At 44.6% G+C, this 24,341-nt stretch overlaps 1 protein-coding gene across 5 annotated transcripts in view; it reads left to right on the forward strand.

Annotated features, from left to right (window-relative positions):
• Sash1 (SAM and SH3 domain containing 1) overlaps window positions 1–24,341 on the forward strand; it is a 350,942-nt gene that overhangs the window by 178,576 nt on the left and 148,025 nt on the right. For 2 of the 5 annotated variants that reach the window (XM_051164249.1, XM_051164250.1), the window contains exon 1: window positions 6,087–6,844. The exons of 2 other annotated variants lie outside the window; for them this stretch is intronic. In XM_051164249.1, coding sequence (XP_051020206.1) covers window positions 6,710–6,844 — 135 coding nt within the window. In that variant the 5' untranslated portion in view covers window positions 6,087–6,709. Of the gene's footprint in view, window positions 1–6,078; window positions 6,845–24,341 lie in introns of those variants that run through there. One more of the 5 variants, XM_051164245.1, reaches the window with a different exon arrangement.

The following is a 24,341-nucleotide window of genomic DNA, read 5'->3' on the forward strand; positions in this document are numbered from 1 at the left end:
AGGAGGATTACAAGTCAGAGGCCAACCTGAGCTAATAGAGAGTTTAAGGTTAGGCTGTGCTACATAATAAAAAGACTCTGCCTCTCACCCCAAAACAACAAAACAGAGCAAAACAACAAATAAACCAGCCAAAAACCCCCGAAAGATGAGTATCTTCAAATAAGCAATTCCATTTTCCTCCCTGCCTTTCCTCCTCTCTTCCCCTCTTCTTCTTCTTTTCTTCTTTTTTAGAATTATTTATTTTATGTGCATCTACGTCTTGCCTGTATGTATGTCTGTGTGATGGTGTTGGTGCCCCTGGAACTGGAGTTACAGACAGTTGTGAGCTGCCATGTGGGTGCTGGGAATTGAACCCCGGTCCTTTGGAAGAAAAGTCAGTGCTCTTTATGGCCAAGCCATCTCTCCAGCCCCTCTCCCCACTTTTCCCTCCTTCCTTTCTTCCATCCCTCCCTTCCTCCCATATTTTTTTCCATACAGGGTCTTTTTGGTTTGGTTGGGTTGGGTTGGCTTGGGTTGGGTTGGCTTGGGTTGGGTTTTTTGAGACAGGGTTTCTCTGTGCAGCCCTGGCTGTCCTGGACTGGCTTTGTAGACCAGGCTGGCCTAGAACTCACAGAGATCTGCCTGCCTCTGCCTAGCTGAGTGCTAGGATTATAAGTGTGCGCCGCCCCCCTGGCTCAGACAGGGTTTTATGAAGCCCAAGCTGGCCTTGAATTTCCAGCTCTCACGCCCTTCAAGTCCTGGGTTATAGGTATGCAACACTCCACCTTCTTACTTATCTCCTAACAGCAGTCAAATTTTTAGTTTGAATCAGTCAAATTTTAAAGTTACATATTGGATGTGAGGGCAATCTGGCTGCGACATCTGTCACCGCATGGATCGCCAGGGTTGATTTGGCTGATCTGTCTGGCTAGGCGGGTGTCCCTTTCCTCTGGAAGCTTTGTGCTCCCTCAAAGAAAACGACCTTCCTCAAATAGAGGAGGACCAGTCTTTGGTCAAGGGTATAGGAGTAGCTGTGCTCTCCTGCTAGAACCTCCAAACAAGCTCAAGGTTCATTTAAACTTACATATTTATTTGTTCGTGGGGGCACACTCAGGCCATAGTGGAGGTCAGAGGGCAACTCCTGGCTCTGGTGTAATTTTTTTTTAATATAGTCTGCTAAAACTTCATATTTCCTCAGCAGTACCCCGCTTTTCACATTCTGGCTTGCCCAAAACTAGCTAGGTTGCCACACTTGAGCCCACAACCCTTTGCCTTGCGAAGTGGAACCTACAGGTTGCTGGGCCAGGCATGGTGGTTGCAATTCTTTCATCCCCAACAGTCAGGAAGCAGAGCTCTCTTGAATTCAAGGTCAGTCTGGTCTACACAGGGAGTTCCAAGCCAGCCAGGTCTACATAATGTGCGACCCTGACTCAGGAAAACAAAACAAAAGCAAGAACAACAACACAAACAAAAAACAAATTTCTAGATGCTATTACTGATTATGCCCTCACTACAGAAGAACTGCTATTGATGAAACATGGTAGGAAAAGGTAACTTTAATGTCTCAGGGGCTGGTAGTGAAGATAAAAGGAAACTCACCATCAACTTGACCCAGGTATGGGAAGTCTGGTCAACAGAGCTCATCTCTGTTTTGGATGGGAGTAATGATGCTGGTAGCTTAAACAGATAGCTGTGATGGAGGATTCAAATGGGAAAAACTAAGTCAGTGGGTATAGCTCACTGGTTGAACCCTTGCCTAACAGGCATGAGGCCCTATGTACAATCCCTAGCATTGGAAAAATAAAATGCATGGAACTGAGAGCTGGCTCCGTGGTTAAGAGTGCTTGCTCCGCAACCATGAGGTCCTGAGTTCAGATCCCTGAGACCCCCCTAACAGACAAGGTATGGTCTTATGGTTAGAAGTCTGCATACCTCTAACCCCAGCATCGTGGAGTGCAGAGACAGGAGGGTCACTGGAGGTTGCTGGCTGCCAACTTGTCTGAAAAACAAAAGATAAAAATAAATCATGAGCTTTGGTTTCAGGCAGATACCTGACTCTTAAGGGATTAGGCAAAGTATACCAGCGTGTACAAGCCTCCCACTCCCACGACGCTCACTCACACGCAATGGGAAGGCACCGGGTGGAAGTACTGGATGGTGAAGGAAAATCCTAAGTGCCATTTTAGGACTGTGGAAGTTTATAAAATGTATTTGTTTTGAGACAGGATATCTCTGTATAGGCCTGGCTCTCCTGGAATTCACCCTGTAGATCAGATCAGGCTGGTCTCGAACTCAGAGATACACCTACCTAACTCTGCTTTCTGAGTGCTGGGATTAAAGGCAAGCCCCACTACACCCAGTTATGAAATTTTTAATGTTAAGCACAATTCCAAAGAGAAATTAAGTTTAAACAAATAACTGTCTTTACCATTAATTTTATTGTTTTCACTATCAAAGCTGAAGGCGGATGGGGAATACAGCTGGGTGGGAGAGACTGGCTTTCATCTTCCCCCACATAAAAACAAACAAACAAAAAAGCCCAGCCAAAACATGACAGAGGAGAACAAACAGAGGTGACTGCAGAGTCCTTGTGACCACACCTAGCCAGAGGTAGCCTCTCAGCTTCATGACTCAGAGATCACATTCCAGGGCCGGGAATGACTTCATACAACCCAAGATCTCTATGATGAACAAGGAAGAAACTCAGATCTAGCCCCACAGGATGAGTGGGTAGGAGAAGAGCTGAGAAAGGAGGAAAGGTTCTACTAGGTAAAGATTCTTGCATAACCAACAAGAACATCAGAATTATGAAAACAAATGGAATTTCCCTCTTTTACATATGAGATAAATAATTTGCCAAATGTTTTAAGACAGAACTGGGCCTTGTCTCCTTACTAATATTTGTGCTTTCTGGGTTGGACATTTAGCTCAGAGCACTTGCCTAGCAAGCCCAAGACCTTGAGTTTGGTCCTCAGCTATGGTGAGGATAGAGTGGGGAGACAAAATAATATTTGTGCTTCCCATGGTAAAACTGGACTTTCACCACCACACTGTAATCTGGTTAGTTGCCTTTCTTATGTTGTTATAATGACTTACTCAGGCTGTATCTAGAATCTTAACTACCTTGCAACTTCTGAAGGAGCGGCCTGAACATTTGTAATCCTGATCCACAGAAAGATCAATTGCAGGGGCCTGGAGAGATGACTCAGTGGTTAAGAGCATGGGTGCTCCTCCAAAGGACCAGGGTTCAATTCCCAGCACCTACATGGTGCCTTACAACCATCTGTAACTTCAGTTCCAAGGGATCTGACACTCCCATACCAATGCACATAAAGTAAAGTGGAATAAAATTTTAAAAAGGAACAATTGCAAAGCAAGCCATTATAAACACATGTAGTCCTGTATCATATGTAACACAATATGTTTGCAATTTCCAATAAACGTACCAAGATGACTACATTCAATGAATATATTCTGTCAGTTCTCTGCTCACTTGGTGCAGTAAATATTTATTATAGCAGGAGCAATGGCCCACGCCTGTAATTCTAACACCTGGGAGGTGGAGGCAAGAAGTCAGGTCCATCTTTTGCTACACAGAGTGAGTTCAAAGTCAGCCTGGGATGCAGCCTTAGTCATCGTTCTACTGTTGTGTTCCTGGTCCTGGACATCATGACCAGGAAACTCTTTAATCCTAGCACTCAGGAGGCAAAGGCAGGCAGATCTCTGTGAGTTTGAGGCCAGCCTGGTCTACAGAGTGAGTTCCAGGACCTTGTCTCTAAAAACCCTAAAAACCCTAAAAAACAAAACAAAAAACAAACAAAGCATTTAATTAGGTTTTGCTTACTGTTTCAGAGGTTTACTCTGTTATCATGGTGGGAAGCATGGCATGGCACTGGAGCAGCAGATGAGAGCTAACATAGTGGTCTGCAGACAGAGAAAGAGAAAAAGAGACACTGGGCCTGGCTTGGGTTTTGTTTTGTTTTGTCTTTTAAGACAGGGTTTCTCTTTTAGTCCTGGCTGTCCTGGACTCACTTTGTAGACCAGGCTGGCCTCGAACTCACAGTGATCCTCCTGCCTCTGCCTCCCAAATGCTGGGATTAAAAGCATGTGCTTTGGCTTGGGGTTTTAAAAACCTCAAAATCCACTCCAAGTGACACATTTCCCGCAGCAAGGCCACACCTACACCAACACCTCTTAATCCTTCTAATCCTTTCAAATAATGCCACTCCCTGATGACTAAGCATTCAAATATATGAGCCTATGGGCCCATTCTTATTCAATTCTAGCAAGATTGAAGAAAGACTGGCTAGAAAGGGAACATGAGACATCAATGTAATGCCCAAGTCGTAAGGCCCCCCCGAAAACCACCAGGGATCAGCGGGATGCAAATCACATAGGGCCTTGTTTATTGATCAAGCTCAGAGCCTGGACTGTTCGCCCCTCGTGAGTAGGGCAGATGGCGGCCCCTAGTTCTAGGGGAAAAGGGTTTTTCCTTTTCTTTGCCATTTTTTTTTCTTTATTATTTATACAGCATTCTGCCTACATGTGTGCCTGCAGGCCAGCAGAGGGCAGCAGATCTCATTATAGATGGTTATGAACTACCATGTGGTTGCTGGGAATTGAACCTTTGCAAGAACAGCCAGTGCTCTTAACCTCTGAGCCATCTCTCTGGCCCTCCTTTTCTTACTATTTAATTTATTTGTTTTGATGTCTTGATGGACAAGACCATTTCTTTCTTTCGTTCTTTTTTCAAATCACTTTTCTTAGTGGAGTTTGTTTCAAGCTCTCAGCATCAAACAGCACCAGAGAAGCCTGGAGTCCGCTGGCTTAACTGCATCAGCCAAATGATTCAGGGTCTAGGGCTCTTCCTCAGCTATCATGCAACACACACACACACACACACACACACACACACACACACACACACACAGAGTACCTTCCAACCAAAAAAGTTGGGAAAGGGGTTGTAAAACCTTGATGAGTGTGTGTGTGTGTGTATGCTTGTGTATGTGTGTACACTCATGCACATACCTGGTGAGGTCAGAGAGTAATGTCAGGCATCATTCTCTACCATTTGTTTTGAGACATAGTCTCTCACTGAACCTGGAGCTTAGCAGCTGTCTGGACTTGCTGGTCACTAAAGCCACAAGCGTCCTGCTGTCTGTACTTCCCAGGCCTGGAATACAGGCCTATGCTGCTAGGCTAAGGGTTTTGCTTGGATTCTGGGGGCTTGAAATGAGGTCATCAGGCTTTCCAAGTGAGCACTTACACCCAACCCTCCTTTCCTGCCCACTTCTTTTCTTTCTGGGTTTTGACCTTGTCAAAGAGAGTTTATTCACCCATTGCACAGACTGGTTTTCTCAATGCCAAGAGGATGTGGACGACAAAGTTTAATTCCTTTTCTGTATGTAAGCTAAGAAGGAAGCGAAGACACTTCAGAAGTAATTATTCTATCCCTGAGTCCCTGCCCACCCAACTCTTTTTATAAGGAACAGATTCCTTGGCTTTCTTTAGTTTCACAAAGTGAGCAGTGACAAAATCAAATAGGACACGGCACCACTGTCATGTCTTAGGAAAAATTTCTGAGTAGTTTAAAAGGAGGAAGAGGAGGAAAATAAGTAAGTAAATAAATAATAATAAAAACAACTTCAGGAAAAAAAAAAAACTTCAGGGCTAATTCCCTTGGGGATTTTCTTTTGGCAAAACATACACAGGCCTGGAGTGTGCATGGGCTAAGCGGTCATAAAATTAACTTTAGTTTTGAACATACCCCTTCCGGAGTCTTTCATGTAAAAACAACAAACAAACAACAACAAAAACCTTACAACCCAAAGAGGGTCTTCCCTAATTATCCGAAAACCCTAGAAGTACACAGCACGGTGGCCAAAAATTTCCCCACTAATCCAAGGACCCAAACAATGGCTCGTGCCCTGGAGAGCTTTGTCACACTTTGTTTTCCAAGAAGCCTAGGCTGACAGGCAAGACTGCTCAACTCCCGAGGGCGAGGTGTGGGTTGTCACCATACAGACTCCTTGTGAACTCGGGCGCAGCCAGCAGCTTAAAGATTAACTTTCTGTAGTTTCTGTGGCGGAAGGCGCGGGGTGAAAGGCGCGGACTTGTGCGGGGCCCGGGACCGGCGGCTCTGCTACGCTTTCAACAGGCGATTTGTTGGCTGGGCTGAGGCTCATTTCCATGCAAAGCGCCTGACATCAGAGCACCTTTTGTTGCTAAACGCTTTCTTGAGCCTGGAGGGGAGGGAGTCATGTGGAGTTGGAAGAGCTCATTCTGAAGAGAGGGGTCCTGGACTAGCTAGCCCGGGGTCCACAGGCGTCACTATCCCCTGCGGAGCCCTGCGCAGACTTTTCTTTAGAGGCAAGTCGCGTGCGGTCCAGAGCCGGTTGCCATTGCAGGACACAGCGCCTGTTCAGTGGAGCTTCTGGTTCCCTCATCCTACGAACTCCCCGCCGCAGCCAGTGGTGCTGACTCCGCTCCAGCTACCCTGTTGCTGCGCCGGGCCGGGCTAGGAAAAGTTTCTGGAGTTGTCAATTACGGTCGCTGCGGATCGAGGTGCCTAGTTCTGGCAGTGGGGCTCTGTACCCGGCAGAGGCTGGAGCAAGCGACGCGGGGGCGCGGCCCTGTGACGCTGCGGGCGGGGACCTTGCGCCGGGTGGCCGACGCGCTGCTACGGGCCGTGGGCAGCGCTGGGACCCGGACGCACCCGGACAGGACCATGGAGGAGGACGCGGGAGCTGCTGGCCCGGCGCCGGAGCCGGACCCCGATGCGGAGCCCGCTCGGGAGCCTGAGCCTGAGGCTGGCACCTCCGAGGCGTTTTCCCGCCTCTGGACCGACGTGATGGGCATCCTGGTGAGCTGCCTGGGGAGGCAGGCGCGGGAAGTGGGGCTCTACCCTCGCCCACTCATTGGGCACCTTTTCTTCTCTCCACCGTCTCCTCTCAGTTAAAACCAAACCAAAACAAATAAAACCACCCACCGGTCACTTCAGAGCTACATTTTGAGCAATCAGCTGTAATCAGGGACACCTGCTTAGAAAAGTTGGCGTGGAAAAACCCGAAAAAGTAGATGTAAATACTACTTGTAAATATTTGGCGGGTGGACTCCTGATGGCCTCACTGCACCGATGGTTATGCGCACAGGGCTTGTCGTGTGCCCACGAAAGGAAAACAACCATTTCCTTATGCAGAACTGCCACAGTGTTTACTTGCTCAGCCCTCAGCTCTTGTAGTTTGTAGAATTACAGGATATTTGTTTATATGTTTGGCACCGACAACATATAGTGCTGAATCTGTGCTGATAAGAGTTTTTGAACTGTCCAGTGACTGAAACCGCTCATGGATTTGGCTTACTTCTGGAAAGTAGTTCTTAGACATAGGGGATGGAGCTGTAACCTGCTGTAGTTTAGTACCTTGGATGGGTAGGGTTTTTATAGGCAGACATCTTAACCCATGTGAAGATTTCAGCTTCACGTTTACTGCTAGGTATTACCTTTCACATAGGAGTGGGTGGTTTTATTTTGTTTTGTTTTTTGCAGCAGTCTCTTTGGGAACTATACAGTGTAGTTTTCACCATTGTGGTTAAGGTCTTGGTCTCTGAAATGAGTTAGCCTGGTTTAAATTCCTGCTCTCCAACTGACTGTCTGCAATAACCTTGGCCGAGTCACTCGCCCCCTCTGGTTCTCCATCTCATCGCTTGATGAGCTAGCTGCACGTTGGGTTTTACGGGAGAGGCACCAGATCGATGTGTATGAGGGGCTCCGTGTACTGCCTGGTGGATCGTAGACGGTCAGTGAACACAGCTGTTTACATAGTTTTTTTTTTTTTCCCCTCTGTGAAAATAGAGCTTGTGTCTCATCTTTCTGGACATCTTGAAGTTCAGTGTATCCCTGTTTCCTGGGTTAAAGATGCCTATCTGTGCTTGAGAATATATAATAACAGACACATTTACCCATGATAGAGTTTTATCTATGTATGCTGTGTACGGACACCAGGAATTTTGGATTTACAATTCATTGCCTTTCCTAAACCTTTCAGCTGTAAAAGATGCTCCGTTGAAATTCCAGGAAAACCAGTGCATGTTTCAAACTGGTGTCCGGCAATCTTAGAGTCCAACAAGCAGACACCTTATCTTGGTTCTTGCCCAGAAGAACTCCGCTCTGTGAATTTTCAAGTCACAGAGAACACTGGTTTGATAGCATCACACTGCATCCTTTAGGAGGGTGTAGGCTGGTGGGGTGGCAGGGGAGGGGATTGCTGGCGAAAATGCAAGTTGCACTGAGTACTGGTCCGGGAGAGGATTGGCAGGTGGTACTTTCTGAATATTTGCTTTCCTTTCCCTGGCAGATCCCAGCACTGTTGGGTTCGTTGTAGCACAGTATTCTTTGGCTGAGTTAAAAGATGGGGTGGGGCTCTAGAAGACCAAACCTGTTATTCAAAGAGCAGATCCAAGAGCAAAGAAAATAGGTGCTCTTACTAAGCCTTGAGTTGAGTGTGAAGCAGGAGATCAGGTCAGTGTGGCCCAAACCTTTTTCTATCCTTTTTATGCAGTCTCCATTTTCTCTGGGACAAATGCTGGCCTTTCCTTGGTCAAATACAGAGAGGGAAATCTGGCAGCCTTGCCTTTGTACACTCTAATGGGAAGGCCCTGCATCAAAAGGGGGGATCTTGTTACTGTTGGAGACCTGTCCTCCAAGTGTTTATTAAAAACTTCATCTTCGGGGCAGTATGTCAAGACACAGAGGTGACGTTTGGGTCGCTTGGTTCTTGCTGAAACATGAAGCACCGCTTCCTTCCTTTTGCAGTTTTTAATTGTGGAAATCTACAGTCATCCAAAGGGTTTGACCAGTGGCTTGTACCTTGTTGGTGACAGTGTCTGAGCTGATCCCGAGCTCCTTGTCTATCACCCCGCTAGGGAAGAACCTTTTTAGGTAGAAGGGCAGGGCCTGCATTTCTGATAGTGGTGAACAAGTGAACAAGGGGCAAGGCTGGGAGGAGCGGGGAACTTATCAGGTGTCATTAGTTAATTAATCAGTTATAACTCAGTGAGCAAGGTATGAATGTTTGAGTTCACTAGAACACATTTTGCTTATAAATTAGTTCGATCCCTGCAGAGTTAAGCAGCAAATAGTTGCTTTTAGATCATTGTTAACAAAAATACTTACTTAGAGGATAATAAAACAATCTAAAACATGGAAATTAAGTAGTGATAGAATAAATAAACACTAATAAGTCTATACAGAAGTAGTGAATAAACAGAGAATGACTCATAAAAAAATCTCTGCTTGTGGCTATTTGGAGAGTGGGGTCAGCATCTGGATTCAGTTTCGGTCCCCAGTGCCTGATATTAACTGGGTGCTGAGAGCATAATTGTGTCAAAGTCACAAAAGAGCGTACTTCTTAAATGCAGAAGTCCCATTAAAACATCCCTTATCACAGAGTAGTACTTCTGAAGATGGTAATGAATTCTCTTCCAGCAGAAGCTACCATTTGGGCAATTTCATCAGTCAACTGCAAAATCTGAGTGCTCCCAAATGGCTGTGCGCCCTGAGCATAAATGTGCCATTCTTTCAGATAACCCTACATTGAAAGCATGGCACCTTTACCCACGACATGCTTCAGTTGATGTCTGCCCAGACGAGTAGAATTAGAGTCCTGCTTTCTCGTTGCCACTCCTCTACCCTCTCTTCTTCTTCTTTTTTTTTAGATTTACTTATTTATTATGTACAATTTATTTCTTTATTATGTATACAGTGCTCTGTCTGCATGCACACCTGCAAGACAGAAACAGGCATTAGATCACATTGTATAGATGGTTGTGAGCCACTATGTGGTTACTGGGAATTGAACTCAGAACCTCTGGAAGACCAGTCAGTACTCTTAACCTCTGAGCCATCTCTCCAGCCCCCTACCCTTACTTTTTTGGGTTGGGCACAGTACTTGTTTTTAAGAGTGGGAATTGCCAAGTTTATTTAGGTGTGGTTAGATATGAAAAGCTTTTTGCTTTGTTTTGTTTTGTTTTATTTTTTTCTCTGGACTGTTTATCCTCCTGGCAAATAGTGATGGTCATTTAGCTTCAGCCTCTGAGGCTGAGCCTGGCCTCAGAGCTACTACCTAGGAGGGACATTTCGTGAGGACTTGTTGTTCCCAGAATTCTGCAAGACACACCTCCCCCCAAACCTAAGCTTCCTCTCTTCCCTGCGGCAGCCTCTCTGGTTTGTCCCCCACTTCCCTGCACTGCACAGAAAATACCCGCTGTGTAGAAAGATCCTCTGAGTCTTAAGCAAGTTGGAGAAAGCTGCACAGTAGGCATGGCTCTTCAGAGCTATTCTCTGGAGCTGTCTGGCCTGTTTACTTCAGTTCTAAAATAAAGCAGAACCCAAAATAAAGCTAAATGAAAGAAGACGAACAACAAATGAAGGAATCACATTCTTTTTCTTTGTCAGGCTATATGTGGGGGTAGGGTAGGGTGGGGGGGAGGAGAGATGTTAGTGAGAGCCTGAGGGGGGCAGTCTTTAGAATGCTGCCTCCTTGGGAAATAGTTAATTTACATGTACCTTTGGGAGGTGTCTTGAGGTAAGCCTATCAACTAAAGATCTAATTAAATTTACACATTGGAATTTGAGAGTCTGGGGACCTGGGGGGGAGGGTGGGGGGCCAGGATGTAGCTCAGTGGGCATGGGCTTACCCTAGCATGCTCTAAGAAGTACCATAGTGGATGGCACAGGCCTAAACTCCCAGCATTCCACTGGAGGTGGAGGCAGAAGGATCTGAAGTGCAAGGGCACCCTCAGCTGCTGTGGTTTGAGGCCAGAGATGGAGTGGGAGGGATATAGGGTGAGGTGGGGAACCTTGGTTTACAGTACTTTGACCTCAGCCGGGCGTGATGGTGCACGCCTTTAATCCCAGCACTCGGGAGGCAGAGGCAGGAGGATCGCTGTGAGTTCTTGGCCAGCCTGGTCTACAAAGCAAGTCCAGAACAGCCAAGATAACATAGAGAAACCTTGTCTCGAAAAACCAAACCAAACCAACAAAACAAAACAAAAAACAACAAAAAACAATACTCTGACCTCAGGAGAGTCTTGTCTTTTAGTCAGAGGAAAGCCTGTGCCTAAAGCAAGTGCACAGGTTGCAGGGTGAAGTAGTGGGAGGGTCCTGAGGGCCTTGAACTCTTATATAGTGTTGAAGATCTGAGGGTCCCCAGGTCAGTTTTGGACAATGACTTGGTCCAAGTAAATTTCAGTAAGTTACTTTTCTTCCTAATGTACAATTCTTGAAAACAAAGAAACAAACAAAAACAAAAAGCAACAAAACAAATCAAGCCTGAAACAACAACAACAGCAGCAGCAGCAGCAGCAGCAGCAGCAGCAACAACAACAGCAAAACAAAAAAGCCCAAGCTTTCAGAGCTGGAGGGGGAGTTGCTTTTTTCCCTCCTATAGGAGGCCCCTGATCTCCAGCCTTCCTGGTCTCTTGCTAATTGGCTTTCATTTGCCACATCTCTGCTTTTTGCTCTGCCATCGGAACCTTCCTTCTTCTCTGGTTGGATGTGGCTGTATGGTGGCGGCAGGCAGCCCCTGGCAAGCATGAGGATGGTGGTCCATTGCTGGACTGAGCCTCTATGTCTATCTATAAGCTTACCAGATCCTCTCAGTAGGTACGACCAGTCCCAACACACTATACTTGTATACCCATCCAGATACTCCAATGAAAAAGCCCAGGACTGCAGGCCTGGAGAGATGGCTCAGAGGTTAAGAGCACTGGCTGTTCTTCCAAAGGTCCTAAGTTCAATTCCCAGCAACCACACGGTGACTCATGACCATCTATAATGAGATCTGGTGCCCTTTTCTGGCCTGCTGGCTCACAAGCCGGCAGAATACTGTATAAATAATAAATAAAATCTTAAGAAAAAAAAAAAAAAAAGAAAAAAGCGGTAATGCTAAAGCACAAGAGGACAGTGGATTCGATGTGGCCACATTGGGAAGAGTAACATATCAATATAGACACCCCAAGTTTGTCTTTGGGGTACTGACTTGAGGTTTAGGTTTAAACAGAGTAAAAAGTATGCAAAAATGATGAGGCAGTCCTGGTCAAAGCACGCTCCTGGTCACTGTTGCCTCATTCTTAGCTCTGAAGTGGTCCAGCAAGCTGGTACAGCCATGGATAACTGTCCTCATCGGGGTGGGGGTGTGGGGGGTGTGATGTGGGGGGTGGGGGGCTTTGTTTGGGAGGTTTCTCTTTTCCTGCTTAAGGTTACTGGAGAGGAAGGCCTTAGGAGGTAAGTTATCTCTCAGCCTTTCATGAAACAGATAAAAAAAAAAAAAAAAAAAAAAAAAAAGAAAAAAAAAATGAAGGCAAAGGCCTCAGGCTTTCCTCTCGCTTTTGGTTACTCCACGAGTCCTGGTGAAAGCCCATGCATTTTATTTAGCAAAAACAGCTTCTAGGAGACTGTGTCACTCCTGTCCTCATTTTGCAGTTGAGAGGCTGCAGTTGGAGGAGGAAGGGCCTGCCTAGCTGAGGATAGCGGGGGCACAATCAGGAAAGAAGAGACCATTGTGGTGGGCACAGCACCTGATGCTCACCTGCTTAGCTTTCCTCCCGCTGCAGTGAGGAGCCATAGAAGGGTTTTAAACTTGCCTGGGATGCACCTGAACTGTACAAAAATGACTCTTGAAGCTAGGGCTGTAACTCATTGGTATATTGTCTGCTTAGAGTGAGCAAGACCTTGTGTTCACCTCTACCTCTACCCCCACCCCCCAATAAAAGGGCAGGGGGAGGTGTTAAAGAGGGTCACTAAGGAGATGGCTCATTGGGAACTTCTCTGCCTCAACAGCATGAGGACTTGAGTTTGGATTCCCAGCTCCTGTGTGTGTAAACACTCAGCATGGTTTACTGGTGTGTCCTCAGGACATTGGCTAGCCAGTCTAGTAGCTGTGAGCTCCTGGCTCAGAGAGAGCCTCTCTCAAAAGATAAGGTAGAGAGATGTTGGAAAATAAGTGTTGTTGACCTCTGACCTACCTAACTACCTACTACCTAACTACCTACCTACCTACCTACCTACACACACACACACACACACACACATACACACAACACCACCCACAAAATTACATTCAAGAAAATGGAAAAAAAAATGCCTGATGGTGGTAATAAATTGACAGTGATTGTGGAGGAAGAATGAAGCACTTTTTAAAAAAGGGTTTTAAAACTGTAACAACAGTAAAATCTCGTGAGTTTGGGGACTGCGTTAGTCATCCCGGTAGAGGTGATGAGTGAAGGAGAGATAAACCTGTTTTTTAGGATCCCAAGGGTGGGATCAGAATGGTTTCATGAGAGAACAGGTGAGGTTAATCTACTAGAAGACCAACCACCTCGTGTGGGAGCTTGATTGTTGCCAGCTGAAAAGATCCCGTGAATAGACTCTGGGAGGAGATACATAAATGAGCACAGAACTGGAGGCGGGGCCTTGTGGAGACTTCAGTATAGTTTTGGCTGTTCATTGCTCCACTTTGAGATGCTCCTAGAGAGAACCGCTCGAGGGAAGGCTTCCGGGTTCCAGCTCCTGCTGAGGTTCCGGGTCCTGGTTACTCCAGGTTCCAGCAGAAGAAATCCTGCTGATTACGCCAGGAGAATCGGTCCTCGGAACTGATATCCTTATGGTTTTGCTATAGTGTTCCTTAATCCTCGTTTCCTATTGTTTTGGTTAGTTGGGTTATAAGTGACGTACGCTCAGTTAACAAGTTGTAATAAAATATATTGGTTAAGAAAATTGAACCTACAGATGAGAGTAGGGGCTGCACACAGATAGATACTCTGTTGTCTCTGCCGTTCTCAAGCCCAACATTTTACTCGGCATCAAAAGAAGTTAAGGCTTGTTTCCCGCCAACACTTCAAGAGATCGACTCTGCTGTGTACATGTCGGAGTCCTGGCCTCCAAGGGCACCAGCACACAGTGCACATACCACATACACAGACAAACACACAGACACTAGACATAGAATAAATCTTTTAAGCAATTTTTTCTTTCTTTCCTTCTTTCTTTCTTTCCTTCACTTCTTTCCTTCTTCCTTCTTTTCTTTTTAGTTATAGTATTATCATGTAGCCTGGGTGGACTGAAACTATATGTAGCCCAGGCTGGACTCCTCAAACCTACAGTTCCGTTTATCTCAGCCTCCTCAGTTCTGGGTTTATAAGTGTGACTCACCACACCCAGCTACAAATGAGCTTTTATTTTTAATTTTTAAATTTGTTTTTGTTTTTCTCTGTGTAGCCTTGGCTGTCCTGGACTCCCTTTGTAGACCAGGATGGCCTGGAACTCATAGCTTCCCCCTGCCCCTTCTGCCTCCCAGAGTGCTGGGATCATAGGCATGGGCCGCCTGCTACAAATTAGCTTTTTTTTTTTTTTTAAGTTACTTTATTTCTTTATCTAGAACAGAGGTCCTTAACCTCTGGGTCGGGACCCCTTTGGAGGTCAAATGACCCTTTCACAGGGGTCAGGTCACACATCAGATATCCTGCGTATTAAATATTTACATTACAGTGTGTAACAGTAGCAAAAATTAGTTATGAAGTAGCACCAAAAAGAATCGTATGGCTGGCGGTCACCACAGCCTGAGGAACTATATTAAAGGCTTGCAGCGTTTTAGGAAGGCTGAGAACCACTGCTGTAGGTAAAGGTGGACTCCTGTGTACCTACAATTGCCTACATGTATATTTAGCCTGATAAAATTAATACTTGCTATGAAATATTTTTTTTTATAACTGTAACAAGAAAATCCCATGGTTTGTTTTTGACTCTACAAGTGTTTCTACCTCTAAGCATCTTCCTGACTTAAGGAAAAATTTAAATGCCTGGAGGCTAGAACTCTGCACGAACTGTCCCGTTTAAACCAGTGGATGTAACACCAACGCTTTAAGAATTAACCAGAGCTTCAGATGAATTTTGAGGGAGACTATATTTTGGTAGCTACAAGGCATTGCCGCGCTTCGGAAGCATCGTCATTCACTTAATTGCCTTGGTAATGAGACCTGAGCATGGCCGTTCTGCTCCCGCTGGCCTTTCTCCCAGCCAGCTGCCTAGTGTCTCTTTTGCTTTGTTGAGCACATTAATTCTTTATGAGGAGGGTTGCCACCTGGAGACCACCTGCCCTGTGTCTTTCTAGGCACATTAGGTCCTGTGCTCTAGACATCTCCATCCAAGAGACTGCTCTGCCAGGCAGTGTGGCTCTGACTCAGCGCTGGGTGCTGGGATGATGACTCTGGTTCTCTGTGCACTGTTTAGTAGAAGTGGGAACCCCTTGTATTTGGACCGCGTGCTTTTAAACTGAGGTTGCCTGTGTCTGCAGTGATGCCCTGCTGCTCTCCTTGGCCATCTTGAGATTCTGTCCCTGCGCAGTGGACCTTAGTGCTCAGTCCTGTGACGTATTTTCCTCCTCCTCTTCCTTCCTTTCTCTTCCTCTTCTTCCTCCAGTTTGAGACAGAGTCTAGTCTGTATCACAAGCTAGGGTGGAACTCACCATGTAGCCCACCCACGCTAGCCTTGAAGTTGTTGTGGTCCTCCTGCCTCAGCTTCCAGAGTACTGAAATTGGAGATGTGAGTCACCAAATCATATTTTCATATGATTTTGAAGCAGGTGGTGGGTGAAGGAGAAATGTGGTGGATCAGTGCTTGTGGCTTCATTCTTTCTCGTAGTACACAGTTAATAGAAAAGCAAATAAATGAATGTATCACATATTTATGGATAAATATCCTTCAAGTCCAAATTTCTTTTTTTTTTTTTTTTTTAGTAAGTGCCTTATATCCTAGTTACTTCTGTTTGTCTGTTTTGTTTTTGCTTTTGTTTTGAGACAGGGTTCCTCTGTGTAATCCTGGCTGTCATGGACTCTCTTTGTAGACCAGGCTGGCCTTGCATCCTAGCTACTTTCAAAACTTATCCTAGCTGGGAGTGGTGGTGCACGCCTTTAATCCCAGCACTCGGGAAGCAGAGAGGCAGGTTGGATCTCTGTGAGTTCGAGACCAGCCTGTTCTACAAAGCGAGTCTAGGACAGGGGAAAAAAAAATAGAGCAAAGATGATTTGTTTATATATATATATTTTTTTTAGTGTGTGCTTTGAAAAATATAGTTTTCTATATTGAATTATTTGTAGAGAAAAGGAGTGATTTAGCTCAAGAATGTGTACCTCTGCTCTAGGATTACATCTAGTTTTGGTGGATTTTAAAGGGCTTATTTATGAGATAAACAACTAAGAATCTTGCTTTGCAATCTCCAATGCCCTTTTCTTTTCTTTTCTTTCTCTCTCCCTTTCTTTTTTGAGACAGTTCTGTGTGTAGCCTGGGCTGTCCTAGACTCACTTTGTAGACCAGGCTGGCCTTGAACTCACAGTGATCCGCTGCCTCTGTCTCCCAAGTGCTGGGATTAAAGTCATGCGCCACCACGCCCAGCCTCAAATGCCCTTTTCTTACATACAATTTGGAAACAAATGAATAGCCAGTCTTTGTGGCATGCTCCTCAAACCTTATCCCTTAGAAGATTGAGACAAGAGGATTATGAAAGACCAGCATGTATAGCAAGACTCTGATTCAAAACATAAAACAAGGGAGGGAGAGAGAGAGAAAACAAAAAATAAATGCATGAATCATTTCAAGCTATTAACTTGTCAAGTTTCATGCCAAGAAATGTGTGTTTTAAATATTTTCTCTGTTCAAAAGAGAAACATATGACTGCTATTAATAGGTTTTTTTTTTAAGAGGCAAACTGATATTTGCAATGAAAATGTGATTTCTGTTTAAAAGTTATCTAGAATGCTAATTTTACTTTTCATTGTGTCTAAGTAGTAAAAAATATGAGAATGTTTTATTTCTAAGTGGTTTTTGTTGTTGATGATGATTTTGTTTTGTTTTTAGAGACAGGGTTTCTCTGTGTGGCTGTGGTTGTCTTGGACTCACTTTGTAGACCAGGCTGGTCTTGAACTTACAGAGATTGCTTGCCTCTGCCTCCCAGAGTGCTGGGATTACAGGTGTGTACCACTGCGCCTGGCTTCTAAGTGTTTGTGAAAGAGTAAGATCAGATTTAAAAAAAAAAAAAAATTATACTTCTAAGTACATAAAATCTGAAGAAGTTTTCATTTTAGTCATTAGCTTATTTCTAGGCTGGGTCTGATGTAGCCACGGTCGGCCTCAAGCAGGCTACGCAGAGCAGGAGGACTTTGATGTAGCTTTCTGTCTGTGCCTCTCAAGTGCTGGAATTGCAAGTGTTCCCACCAAGGCCGGGCTGCAAGCACTACCCTTGTGCTATGTCACCATACCCAGCTTCTTATTGATTTATTTATTTACTGTGCATTGGTGTTTTAACGGCATGATGTCTTCCTGAAACTGGAGCTACAGACAGCTAGCTGTGAGCTGCCATGTGGGTGCTGGGAATTGAACCTGGGTCCTCTGAGAGAGCAGCCAATGCTCTTAACCTCTGAGTCATCTTTTTTAGCCCTTATGTTTATTTTTTAATCGTTGGGGGGAAAAAACCCAAACAAAATTAACTCAACCTCATGTGTAGTATTCAAATCAGATGAAAGCTATCCGTGTCCTCTCCTTGTTATCTTTTTATGGTGAAGATGTCCAGTGTGCTTTCTTCTAGCTTTCGGGAAAACACAGCCCGTTATTGTCTGTAGTCTTCCTACTGCCAGCATTGCCCAGATTCTGTTTCTCTAACCTAGCTCTAACTTGGTACCCATTTCTCATCTTTTCCTCCACCACCCCGTTCTTGCTAAGAGGGGTGGCCTCTGCTAACCACCATTATTTTTTTTTAAGATGACTTATTTTACTTATGTGTCTGTGCGTATCTCTATAAGTTCACGTGTAGATATGTATTATGTGCAGGTACCTGTGGTGGAGGACAGAGGGTGTTGTATCTCCTGGAGCTGGAGTTATGGAGAGTTGTGACACACCCCACCTCCCCCCCCACCCCCGATTGGGTGCTGAGAACTAAAGCTAGGTTTTCCGAAAGAGCAGCAGGCACTGCCGGGGGGCGGCGCACGCCTTTAATCCTAGCACTTGGGAGGCAGAGGCAGGCGGATCTTTGTGAGTTTGAGGCCAGCCTGGTCTACAAAGTGAGTCCAGGACAGCCAAGGCTACACAGAGATTAAAGGCGTGCGCCACCACACCCGGCTCCAAGGAGCACTCTTAAGCGGGAGATGATTTTGCCCGGTCCAGTCTGCATGTTTAGGCTTTCTGCTGTTCCTTAGAGTTTGTAGTGAGAACATTTTAACAGACAACTTAATAGAATCAAACAGTAAATTAAAAGCCTCCAGTTAGTAGCTGGGCGTGGCGGCACATGCATTTAATCCCAGCACTCGGATGCAGGGGCAGATGGATCTCTGTGAGTTCAAGGCCAGCCTGGTCTAGAGTCCAGGACAGCCAGGGCTGTTATAGAGAGAAACCCTGTTTTAGGGAAAAATCATAAACCCCTAAGGTTGTAACTGTTTCAGCTACATACTTTTTTGGTACTTGTGTATTTATGTGTTGATGCAGTAAGGTCTCCCGTAACCCAAACTGGCGTCAAGCTTGCTATGTGGCTAAGGACTGACCTTTAATTTCTGATCCTCCTGCCTTCCTCTCCAAGTGCCAGCATTATGAGGGGTCTGCTACCGGTGTTTGTGGGGCTGGGAGTGAGCCCAGGACTCTGGCTGTGGCAAGCATTCTACCTATGTGCATTTTGATTTGGAAGTAACTTTATTATATATCTAAAGAAACATGTATGAATGTAAAAAAAATGTGTAGAAGAAATTTGAGATTTGGGGGAAAGTCTGTAAAGAGCATGAATAAATTATTCAGAAGAGGCAAAGCATTTCATTTGATTACGAATTGAAGATTTATTAAGAACTTTCTAAGAATGGTTATATTAGGCCATGCCTATTGGGGTATGATCACCACTGCCTTCTGCAGCATGTTGGTGAAACCTAAGTCTCCTTCGCTGCCCAGGTTGTAATTTAATGGACGAGCCTTGTAACACTAATGCGCAGTAGCCATCAGACTTGATTAGAATATTATGAAACCGAGACTTCACAGTGACTATTAAATAGGTGTCAGATGATTCATTCATAAATGATATATGAGAGGAATAGTAAAATCTATGTGATGTAACTTAAGTTCAGCCAAGAACAATGCCTTGTTTCAGCAGAGCTGGGTCACATACTCTAACACCTCGGTGATGCTCTTGTGTCAAGACCTTTCAGCTTATTTCACTTAGCTGAGTGACACACGTCTTGAGTCTGTGTCTATAGGCTGGGTGACTCGTCTTGAGTCTGTGTCTATAGAAGGCAGCCAGGATGCCTTCTACAGTGGAAGCACTTCCATGGCAACCAGGAGGGGAGATGAATGGAAGGAAGCCACGGCTTAAACACAGATGTGTAGCAGGGCCTTCCCCTTGCTCTAACACTGTTTTAGAGATGAGACTAAGCGTATTTGTATTTGTAATTCTTTCCTGATGTAGAGTAGTGTGTCTTACAGACACAAGGACCAGTTTGTGTATTGCTGCATAGTTTTAATTTTTTTTTTTTTTTTTTTTTTTTTTTTTTTTTTTTTTTGGCAAGGGGTTGGGGGAGGGAGGGGTGGTGGCAGCCAGGTCTTGATTTTTGGCCTAGATTGACCTGGAGTTTACTGTGTAGATGATAGTAATCTTGAAGTCATTGGCAGTCCTTCTCGTTCAGTTGCTAGGATTCAGGAATGAGCTACTATGTCCTGTTTCATTGGCCAATTCAATGTGTCCTACCCCTACCAGCAATTACCTTTGTTGGCATCAACTGTCTTATAGCCACATAAACAGCTTGAGCTTCCTGGCTTTTTCTTCTTCTTCTTCTTCTTCTTCTTCTTCTTCTTCTTCTTCTTCTTCTTCTTCTTCTTCTTCTTCTTTTTCTTCTTCCTCTTCTTCATTATTATTGTAATTTTGAAGTTACATTAATCTGTGTATGACACATGTGTATGTTTGGGAGTACACTTGCTGTGGCACATAAGTGGATTTTCTCCTTCTCCCATGTGGGTTCTAGGGACTGAACTCAGGTAGTCAGGCTTGATGGCACATGCCTTTACCTACTGAGTCATCTCTCCAGCTCCTAGTTTTCTTTTTTTGAACACAGTTGTATTTTTTCTTTCTTTTTTTATTGTTTCATTTTAACATATACATTTATATTATTACACATGAATAAAATAAACTACATAGAGCAGGAAGAACCACAAGACAATCAGGAATTATATAAATGTTACATTCATAGTGATTTGGCTATTTGTACTTGGCAAACTTGAAGTAAACATCTTTCCTATCTTTTTTGTTTGTTTGTTTGACTTTTCTTTCTTTTTTTTTTTTTAACTTAAAGATTTATTTATTATTATGTATACAGTGTTCTGCCTGCATGCACACCTGCAGGCCAGAAGAGGGAATCACATCACATTACAGATGGTCATGAACTACCATGTGTTGCTGGGAATTGAACTCAGGACCTTTGGAAGAGCAGGTGGTACTCTTAACCACTGAACCATCTCTCCAGCCCCCATTTGTTTAGTTTTTCAAGACAGGGTTTTTCTGTGTAGCCTTGGCTGTCCTGGACTCGCTTTGTAGACCAGGCTGGCCTAGAACTCACAGCGATCCACCTGCCTCTGCCTCCTGAATGCTGGGATTAAAGCCATGCACTACCACCACCTGGCTCATTTTTCCTATCTTGTTTGGTCTAAGTTTCTGAATGAAGATCAATATCTATCATATCTCATTTCTATTAACTTAAAACATCTATCTTGATCTAAAAACATCTTAACCCCTAACCTACTAAGCTTAATTGAAAGACTAAACTATCTGGTCTTCAACCCCATCAGAGATTTGAGAAGGAATAAAACTTAAATAACTGAGTGAACCAGAAGTACAGGTTAGCAGCTTCCAAAATGAAAAAAATGGCTGAGACAGTTTGCTGCCTGAACAGTCACCCAGCACTCTATAATGTTGAAGCATCTTCTTCAGCCTTCTGGCCCAAAATATCTGACAGACATATTTGTGAAGCAGGGACTATTGTGGACTTGCTTACCCTGTGAGGTAACTCAGACCCAGAAAGACACACATGACATATTCTCACTCCTAAGCAGATGTTAGCCACTTAATTCAGGTTAAGCACATTATAATACAGAGACTGATGTGCCAACCAAGGTCCATGTGGGATGTGGATCTAGACCTCCTGCTCAGATGTAGCAGATAGGCAGCACAGTTTCCTTGTGGGTCCCACAATATGGGGAGTAGGAACTACTTCTGACATGGATGTGAGCATCCTAATGTTGTTGACTTCCATCTTGATGGGGTGGCCTTGCCAGGCCACTGAGGAAGAGGTTACAGGTAGTACAGAGGACACTGGATAAGCTGAGGTCAGGCATTAGGGGAGGAAGGCTCCCCTTCCTAAGAACACAATTGTATTTTATTGCCTATGTTTTATTACCCACAATTCAATAGCTGTTGGTTGAGTCTGGCATTTGCAATTCGCCAGTTCAGGTTTCTAGTTTCACCTTGTGTGTTTACAAATCGCCCTCTGCAGTAGATAAGATGCAGCTGATGCAGGTTCTGTTAGGGTGGTGGTGGTGTGGTGTGGTGTCTCGTGTGTGTGTGTGTGTGTGTGTGTGTGTGTGTGTGTGTGTGTGGTGTGTGTGGTGTGTATCTGGTGGTGGTGTGGTGTCTCGTGTGTGTGTGTGTGTGTGTGTGTGTGTGTGTGTGTGTGTGTGTGTGTGTGTGGTGTACTAGCCAGAAGGTGGCCCTCAGTCTGGTATTTTTACCAGGTTGCTGCCTGGTTCTGTAGAAGTTGGATTCTTTATGTGAATCAGTGTGGCAAACTCACAGAGGGCACCACAGAGACCTGCTGCCTTCCTTCCACTACTGCTCTGCTTGCGACAGCTCTGGAACACCGACCACTAAGTCTTGTGACTTCCAGTCTATTCTGTTTTGGAAAACAGGAAGCCTCACTTCCCCAACACTGGGAAAGCCAGTCTCCTGCTGACAGCCAAAACAGTGTTTCAAGCTTTAGAATCATTTGTTCAAATATGAGGCTTGCCTTTATGAAAACACTGAGGCTGCAAGAAATGAAAATGTATTGTTTGTCTGCCTGTAGATAGACTTGCAGACAAGTTTGGGCATGTTGCTTCAGGTCTTTGCATAGGAAGAAGAGAACCCAGGGCAGGAATTGCTTAAGGGCACCAGGTAGGTAACCTATGGTTCCCAAGAATCAGCCAAAGATCAAGTGAGCAGGTCAAAAACACATGAGTTTGAATCCTGCATTTGCTAGTCATGTCAAGAAAAATACTCAGAGACTTATGCAATGGAGTTGGCAGAGGCTGTTGGTAAGGCTCCAAGGGTTGTTTTGGTAGAGAAATGACTTCAGGATATAATTGAGGAGTAGGTGGTGGTGACATATCACCTTCTGTGGGTCCTGTGAGAGTCTGGGTCAGAACAAGCTGTGTGAGTGTCGAGAAGAGCCTGCTGGGACTGCCTGGTTGTCACTGTTATACAACTAGGTACAGCTATACACTGAAAAACTTTATTTACTTTTAGGCTAAATCCTGCTTTGTTGCTCAGATTGGCTTCAAACTCCGTGCTCTTTTGTGATCCTTCTGCCTTACCCTCCTATGGTAGCTGGAACTAAGCCTTGTATCATTGCACATTGCTTCTTATATACTCATTAAAACTAAGGGTGATGAGCACGTTTTTTCCCCTTTAAATTGAGTCATTCTTTAAAGGATTTGTGGGACAGTCTCCTGTATGCTACATAAGTACTCTGTCAGCTGATCTTCACTGTAAGCCCTAAGTCTATATCTCCTTTAGATGGGTTGACAATTGGCAAATACCTTTTTGGGTTGTTTTCTTTCTTTCTTTCTTTCTTTCTTTCTTTCTTTCTTTCTTTCTTTCCTTCTTTCTTAATCTTTTTGGTTTTCTAATGCCATACTTAACCTTCTATTGTTCTTGGTCTTTTGATTTGCTATATATATAAAATCTATGATTATATATTATATATATAGCTCTCTCTCTCTATGGAGCTACAGAGAGGCTGCAGAGTAGAATTGAAGTTCTTTTCTACAAACCAAAAGAACTTAGCAATTCGATTGTCAGCATGCCCTCGGATTCTTTGGAGGCCTTCCTTTACCGATTCCTACACAATGCTGCATTCCAGGCATCCTGAAAGCCACAGAGCTCTTCCACTGGACAAAGGACATCCTCTAGTTTACCCCCCAGACTTCCATTGTTGTTATTTTTTTTTTCCTCAGGGAGTTTGGTGGGTGGCGATATTTTTGTGTCTGCTTTAGGATATTCTTCTTGGAAAACTGACTGCCACAAAGACTTGCATTTATATATTTATTCATCTATATCTATCTGTCTATCTGTCTTCTATCCATCCATCCACAATCTTGCAGTGTACCCTAGAGGAGCTTCAAACTTGTGTTTTTTCTGGCAATGTATTACCCTTTTGGGTTAAGACTTGCTTTTAAAACCTTTTAAACAAAGATACTGATACTAAAGATCAGAAAGAATAGGTGTTCTAGTAATACTAAGGACAGCATTAGACAGTGCCACTGAGCACATACTCAATGCCAAATGCTCTAGCAGTCTCTCTGTATGTTTAATTACCCTGGGGACTCTGTGAGATGGTACTATAGATATTCTGTTGAAGTCTTAACTCCTGTAGGCTTATGTAGATTCAACCAAGTTTTAAGATGGGGTCGTTAGGGTGATTTTCAATTATGAACAACGTCCCTTACAAAAGGGAGATTTGGGCATATTCACAGACAGCCAGAGAAGGTGGCATATAACGAGACCCAAACACTACAAGGCAATTTATACTGGAGCTAGACAGAGCCCAAGATCTGCTGGCACACCACTAGCTGGGAGGGGGCCAGGAAGTCTCCTGTTTCTACAGGTTGCAGAGGGAAATCTGACTTCTGGTCTCACCAACTGTGAGACAATACACTCCTGTTGTTTGAGACCTCCCGGCTGTTGGCATGCAGCAGCCAGCTGTAGGACACTCGTACGGGTAGGTGAGTGCTATGGCATTGTGCTGGTGTGGCACGAAGCTACCAGGAGGAGGCAGCATCACTTTGTAGGGCCCCTCACCTTGACCAGTGGGAAGAAGAAAATGGAGAAGAGAGATAAGCAGGGTAGCATAACAAAAACCTGTCTGGGACACTTTGAAACAGAGGCAGCAGAAGCTCTTTATGGGGCGTGAATGGGGGAGGTAGATAAGTCCTCTGGAGTATCTAGTAAGGACACACACAAAGGCGCCTGGGCCTTGGGGAGGAATCACAGTGTGCCTGTCTCCTGCCAAGAGGGATTCCCCATGGCCGT

Source organism: Acomys russatus, chromosome 21, assembly GCF_903995435.1.
Source record: "Acomys russatus chromosome 21, mAcoRus1.1, whole genome shotgun sequence".
Taxonomy (NCBI): domain Eukaryota; kingdom Metazoa; phylum Chordata; class Mammalia; order Rodentia; family Muridae; genus Acomys; species Acomys russatus.